This window comes from Lampris incognitus, chromosome 5, assembly GCF_029633865.1.
Source record: "Lampris incognitus isolate fLamInc1 chromosome 5, fLamInc1.hap2, whole genome shotgun sequence".
Lineage (NCBI taxonomy): Eukaryota > Metazoa > Chordata > Actinopteri > Lampriformes > Lampridae > Lampris > Lampris incognitus.
Window position 1 is genome coordinate 4,574,340 of NC_079215.1, and position 7,584 is coordinate 4,581,923.

The 7,584-nt window shown below is 51.3% G+C and overlaps 1 protein-coding gene across 1 annotated transcript in view; it reads right to left on the minus strand.

The window, feature by feature from the left end:
* hoga1 (4-hydroxy-2-oxoglutarate aldolase 1) overlaps positions 1-7,147 on the minus strand; it is a 37,257-nt gene extending 30,110 nt beyond the window's left edge. The window contains exons 1-2 of the mRNA XM_056280934.1: positions 6,733-7,147; positions 3,463-3,591 (exon numbers count right to left, since the gene is read on the minus strand). Of these exons, the coding sequence (XP_056136909.1) occupies positions 3,463-3,591; positions 6,733-6,934 (331 nt within the window). The 5' untranslated portion in view covers positions 6,935-7,147. The remainder of the gene's footprint in view (positions 1-3,462; positions 3,592-6,732) is intronic.
* Positions 7,148-7,584: the final 437 nt, after the last annotated feature.

Here is a 7,584-nt window from a genome sequence, read left to right on the forward strand (position 1 = left end):
GCCAGGCAGGATGACTGTCAGAACCACCGGTCTGCATGAGCTAGCAGTTAGCCTAGCCCGCCCCACTTCCTGTCAGAATGCCTTTGACACGCTCGACACACCTCCCAACACTCCACACGACGACATCAAAAACACCACAGTCAACGCCAGGTGAGGCCGCCGCCAGACCGCCCTCGGTGTTATCGGAACTGCCGTTCTGCATGGGCTAGCAGTTAGCTTAGCCTGCCCCGCTTCCGCATCCTGCCAGACCGCCCTCGGTGTTATCGGAACTGCCGTTCTGCATGGGCTAGCAGTTAGCTTAGCCTGCCCCGCTTCCGCATCCTGCCAGACCGCCCTCGGTGTTATCAGAACTGCCAATCTGCATGGGCTAGCAGTTAGCTTAGCCTGCCCCGCTTCCGCATCCTGTCAGACCGCCCTCGGTGTTATCGGAAATGCCGGTCTGCATGGGCTAGCAGTTAGCTTAGCCTGCCCCGCTTCCGCATCCTGTCAGACCGCCCTCGGTGTTATCGGAAATGCCGGTCTGCATGGGCTAGCAGTTAGCTTAGCCTGCCCCGCTTCCGCATCCTGTCAGACCGCCCTCGGTGTTATCGGAACTGCCGGTCTGCATGGGCTAGCAGTTAGCTTAGCCTGCCCCGCTTCCGCATCCTGTCAGACCGCCCTCGGTGTTACCTCCTCGGGCACAGCTCCAGGCAAGGCCGTGGTCCCTGGGCCCACAGTGCAGCAGACCAAGCTCTCCCAGCCGATCCAGCGCCAGCTCTCCCAGCCGTCAAACGAAGACAAACTTAGATGCAGACGTGGACAAAGACACTGCATGGACGGTGCTGGGTGAGGCCGCTGCAAACGTGAATTCGTGCCGCCATCTTCCCACACCTTACATCACACTACATTACATCACACGACACATTAGGGAAGTGTGATGAGGGGCATTTGGCTGGGAACATGACGGTCTTAAAATGCACCCCCCATTTGGCAGTTGAGGCCTCATTGAAAACTACCGTCTTCCAAGATCAAGAACAATACCAGGAGGACAGACCCAAATGAAGACGGGGGAGACAGACCCAATTGAAGACGGGGGAGACAGGCCCAAATGAAGACGGGGGAGACAGACCCAAATGAAGACGGGGGACACAGGCCCAAATGAAGACGGGGGAGACAGACCCAAATGAAGACGGGGGACACAGGCCCAAATGAAGACGGGGGAGACAGACCCAAATGAAGACGGGGGAGACAGACCCAAATGAAGACGGGGGAGACAGACCCAAATGAAGACGGGGGAGACAGACCCAAATGAAGACGGGGGAGACAGACCCAATTGAAGACGGGGGAGACAGACCCAAATGAAGACGGGGGACACAGGCCCAAATGAAGACGGGGGAGACAGACCCAAATGAAGACGGGGGAGACAGACCCAAATGAAGACGGGGGAGACAGACCCAAATGAAGACGGGGGAGACAGACCCAAATGAAGACGGGGGAGACAGACCCAAATGAAGACGGGGGAGACAGACCCAAATGAAGACGGGGAGAAAGACAGAGATTTGGAGGGGGCGCCACGGTGGCTCACCTGGTAGAGGGGTACCACATAAGGCTGAGTCCTCACCACAGCGGTCTGGGTTCGAATCTGGCCCGGGCCCTTTGCTGCATGTCCTCCCCTCTCTCCCCCCTGCCTTTCCTGTCTCTCCCTACCATCACTATCTAATAAAGGCAGAAAATGCCAAAACAAAAATATCTAAATAAAGAAAAAAGACAGAGGGATTTGGAGAGAGTGCAGGAAGATAAAGAGATATTGATTGTTCTCATGGGCACCGATACGTACAAATAAACCCGCCACCATATACTGGTGGACTGCCCAAAAATGAAAGAAGTAAAGAGCTGCTGTCAGATGTCAGACTAGCAGACTGTCTGAGTCCCTCCACAAGTCTCTTTTTTAGACTTTATGTCCCCCTTCATTTTCCTTTTCTTATACCTATTTTAATATGCTTTGTTTGCTCTTTTGCTTTATGTTTATTTTCCTTTTCTTTGTAAATCACTTTGCATGGTTGCTTTTGAGAGTGCTATATGAATATCACTTATTACGACAGTTTATAATTTATATTAGATATTATTGCTACCTATCAATCAGTCTATCCATTATTATCATTATTTTTGTTGTTATTGTTATTATTACCATTAACGTTATTACTATTATTATTATTGCTATCATTATCGTTAATATTATTACTATTATATTTACTACTATTAGTATTATTACTATTATTATATTTACTTTTATTATTAGTATTATTATATTTACTTTTATTATTAGTATTATTATCATTAATATTATTACTATTATATTTACTACTATTATTAGTATTATTACTATTATTATATTTACTTTTATTATTAGTATTATTAGTATTATTATATTTACTTTTATTATTAGTATTGTTACTATTATTATATTTACTTTTATTATTAGTATTGTTACTATTATTATATTTACTTTTATTATTAGTATTTTTACTATTATTATATTTACTATTATTATTAGAATTATTATTACTATTATTATCCTGAGCCTGTGATTAGAAAACAGTGATACTTTATAGGATATTATTCCATAGATCATGACCAATGAAGCTTGGGTATCAAACTTGGATCCATCATATACCGTATATGGATATATTCATGCATTCATTCATTCATCTTCAGCCTCTTCTCCGGGGTCGGGTCGCGGTGGCAGCAAGCTAAGTAGGACACTCCAGACCTCCCTCTCCCCAGCAACCCCCTCCAGCTCCTCCTGAGGATCCCAAGGCGTTCCCAGGCCAGATTGGACATGTAGTCCCTCCAGCGAGTTCTGGGTCTACCCCGGGGTCTCCTCCCAGTCCTCCATGTCCGGAAAACCTCCAAAGGAAGGCGCCCAGGAGGCATCCTAATCAGATGCCTGAACCACCTCAACTGGCTCCTTTCGATGCGAAGCAGCAGCGGCTCTACTCCGAGCTCCCTCCGGATGTCTGAGCTCCTCACCCTATCTCTAAGGCTGAGGAGCCCAGACACCCTACGGAGGAAACTCATTTCAGCCGCTTGTATCCACGATCTCACCCTTTCGCTCACGACCCAAAGCTCATGACCACAGCTGAGGGTTGGAACCAAGACTGACTGGTAAATTGAGAGCTTTGCCTTCCGGCTCAGCTCCCTCTTCACCACAACGGTCCGGTACAACGTCTCCATTACTGCTGATGCTGCACCAATCCGCCTGTCAATCTCCCGCTCCATCCTACCCTCAGTCGTGAAGAAGACCCCGAGATACTTGAACTCCTTCACTTGAGGCAACAACTCATCCCCAACCTGGATAAATGTCATTTCAAAATGGAATGTTTCATGTCAGGTCTTTGATTTTAATAACCATGAGACACACACACACACACACACACACAGAGACACACACACACACACACACACACACACACACAGACTTACATTCACAGCCTGATCCAGCCATGACTAGCTTGTCAGCAGGAAGGGACTTTCTGACTCTCCTCACCACCTCCACCCTTTCCTCCTCCGTCAGGAAGGGGTACTCGCCATTAGAGCCCTGCACCACCAGGCCTGGAAGAGACAAAACCACACACACACACACACACACACACACACACACACACACACACACACACACACACACACACACACACACACACACACAGCTGGTTAGTTAGCATGGATAATAAGCAGGGATGCAAGGCAACACATTTCCACTGTGGATCCTTGATTCCAAGTGCAAATCCCTACGTACCAGCCTGCCACACCACTCCCATCCATTACTTCTGCTGACCAGCGCACACTGGGACCGTTATTCAATGGCCACAACAACTGAGCTAGAATCTTTTGTTTTTTTTCAGCATTAAAGAAAAATGGGCTTTTACTGACAAGTTCTCCCCGGTTTTTAGAATCAGACCTTAGCCTTGGGTAAAATCTGCAGTACGATAGATAGTCCATCTCAGCCCAGTATCCCATACCCGCATCGGTGCATCCCTTATCGCAGGAATATTCTTCTCTTGTCCTCATGCGCTCACCTCACAAGGCCCCTCCCTCCAGGTAAGTATGAAGTACGAAGACCAAATAAGAAACCACACCCAGTCTGGAGAGTTAGCCGGCTCTGTTGAGGGTCTCAACTCTGGTTGTGAGGATGACCAGAGGCAAAAAGTCCAACTCCGCGGACAGTATAATGACTTTTCAAGATATTCATAATATCCACTCTTAATGGGCGCATCATCATCACCATCATCATCAGGTCGAGTGTCCACGGATGGGTCTGACCCTCTCCCGCCGCCCGTCTCTGCTCTGCATAGCAGCTGGAAGGTCCTCAGATGGTCATCCTGCGCCGTCGACAAGTCGAGGGATGTCATTTCTTGCAGGCCTTCCCGGTCTCACCCGGTTTGGGTGGTGGCCAAAGCGGGGCGTCGCTTGCAGGTTCTTCCTCGCTCCTCCGGCAACGACCGGCAAATCGAACCCTTGGTTCTCAGACAGCGTTTGAGACGGCGGGTCTGTTGCCATAGAGACACTTCTTTGTAGGGCGCTTCTTCCAGGGTAGATTTAGTGCAGCACGCAGCATTCTGGTGGAAGCCCGATCACGTTCGGGGTCCAAGCCGTTTAGTGAGGGTCCAAGAAGACGCTCCATACGAGAGAACGGACTCAACTGTCGCTCGAAAACATTCCCGCTTCGGTTTGTCTGGTAACGTGGACTTCCAGATGACCCCAAGTCCCTCAGTGGCCATTACAAAAAGATTAAAGACTGTGATATACTGCGTACCAGGCTTAATTAGACACGTTTTTATCCCAGCTGCAGTTACACTCTTGCCTAGTGATTGCTGCACAATGCTACACATATACAACATGCTTGAATCTACTACTACTTTCGGCTGCTCCCGTTAGGGGGCGCCACAGCGGATCATCCGTTCCCATCTCTTCCTGTCCTCTGCATCTTCCTCCGTCACACCAGCCACCTGCATGTCCTCCCTCACCACATCCATAAACCTCCTCTTTGGCCTTCCTCTTCTCCTCTTCCCTGGCAGCTCCATATTCAGCATCCTTCTCCCAGTATACCCAGCATCTCTCCTCCACACATGTCCAAACCATCTCCATCTTGTCTCTCTTGCTTTGTCTCCAAACCGTCCAACCTGAGCTGTCCCTCTAATATACTGGTTCCTAATCCTGTCCTTCTTCATCACTCCCAGTGAAAATCTTATCATCTTCATCTCTGCCACCTCCAGCTCCTCCTCCTGTCTTTTCATCAGTGCCACTGTCTCCAAACCCTACAACATAGCTGGTCTCACTACCATCTTGTAAACCTTCCCTTTAACTCTTGCTGGTACCCTTCTGTCACACATCACTCCTGACACTCTTCTCCACCCACTCCACCCTGCCTGCACTCTCTTACAACATGCTTGAATAACTGTCAATAATGAGACTGGTGGACTTTGCGCCTGGTTGGTGTTTTGTTTGTTTTGACCGGGGAGGGAAAATGTGGGACGCTGTCTCAGTCTGCAGGCCTGTGGACAGCCTGCCAAACCAGAGGCGGGGGGTGTTTTTGTCCTGAAAGCAGACCTTATGGGTGGCACGGTGGCCCAGTGGGCAGCGCTGTTGCCTCACAGCAAGAAGGGTCCCGGGTTCGAACCCCAGGCCGTCCCAGGTCCTTTCTGTGTGGAGTTTGCATGTTCTCCCCGTGCTCCGGACTCCCCCCACCATCGTAAAGACATGGGTGTTAGGGTTAATACTCCTGCCCGTGCCCCTGAGCAAGGCAACGGAGAGAAGAACTGGAGTTGGTCCCCGGGTGCTGCAGCAGCCCACTGCTCCTAGCTACCCAGCTAGCATGGGTTACATGCAGAGAGCAAGTTTCATGGTACGTATGTACAAATGACTAATAACGAGCATTCTACTCTATGCTATTATGCAAGCCAACCTTTGACCTACTGTGGCCATGAATACACCATAATCAATAAGATGCTAAAGCCTAACATTTAGGGGAAGGATCGATGCGTTTTGGGCCTTTTTTGGTTTTCTGGGGTAGGCTGACTGACACTTTGAGCCTCAGTCAGCGATCATCAGTAGGCATCTAACCGCCAGTATGGGCCGCATGTTCAAAAAGCACTGATTTGTGCATTTACCCAGCATTCTCTGCAGTTTACTTCAGTTTGATACGAGGAATTTATGCATGAAGATTTGCGTCAGGTGGACAAACTAGTCTGCGGATAAAGAGGCGGACTAACTGCGTCTGCCCTCCGCCACACGACCGGTTAACTGAAATTAACTGAAGTTACAGTAAAGATCCAGCAGGGGGCGACCGAACTTCCCATACAGTGCCCCCACCGGTGCCGGGGTGTTTTTACGGTCAGTGCCCGAGTAAACAGCAAGGACGAGTCGGCTCGCCTCTACGTGAAAGCGGGGGGAGTTGACCTAAAAACCACTGACCCCCCCCTCCCCTCCCCCTCCCCCATAATCAAACCTAATCGATGATTTTTAGGCAATTGGCTCGTGATTTGCACGCTCCCTTCAGCCAGATCACCTCCACCTATCCTCGGGAAACAAATTAAAGAATATATCAATAATGCACGCGCTGCTACCGGCACGCGCCACGCGAAGGAGGGGGGGGGGCCCAAAGTAATATTTTAATGTTCCCCCTCCGTCCACACGGGGCGCTGTGAGGCGCGGGCTATGCGCTAAACCGACGTGGACACCGTGGTGGCCTGTTACCTTTGAAGGGTACCTGAGCGTACTTCTGCAGGTTTTCCTCTAGTCGGGGATAGTCCACCTCCTCGGTCGCGCTGAACGGGGTGGCAATGGGCGGATACAGCCCGCTGATGTCCACCCCGGTGCCCGCTCTCCGCTCCCACGGAGTAACCCGCACTCCTCTGCGCACCGCGCCAAACACTCGCCAAGACCGGACGCCCAGCATGTTGTGCCCGACCCGCTCGGTGACGGACTCTAGTCTGCGCTGGCGGACCGCCTGTGCAGACTCTCCACGACCAGCCCCTCGCTGTTAATGACTAACTTCCCTCTGTACACACTGACAGACTCGGACGGGGCGTCCGGGCCGCCTTGTCTGACCCCACAGCCGGGTAACGGGGGGTTGCTGCGCTATCTCATGGGTTCACCTCGTACCGCCCAAAACCTGTACCGCCCACAACCTGGGCCTGAGCTCACTTCCAGCCAACAAGTGATACAGCGTGCTGACCCGGCCCACAGACCGGGCCTGGTGCTGACCCGGCTCACAGACCGGGCCTGGTGCTGACCCGGCTCACAGACCGGGCCCGGTGCGCGACTTTCCACACTAGCAGAAGCTCGGCAGAGACGGGCAACGTGCAACCAGCGTGACGCGTCAGACGCAGCGGCACGCGCCTGCTGCTAATTAAAGGTGCACGCGACAGGAAACCGGCCGCCGGAGCCTGCCGCTAGCGTTAGCTGCGGAGCCCCGCCCCCGGGGGGGTCCGCCACCCCGTCCAGGCGGCGCTTCATTCGTGAACCATGAGGCCCCGGCTGCAGATCAGCTGTTTAAACAAACACACAAACAAACACACAACCAATCGGCGACACACGTCAGACACC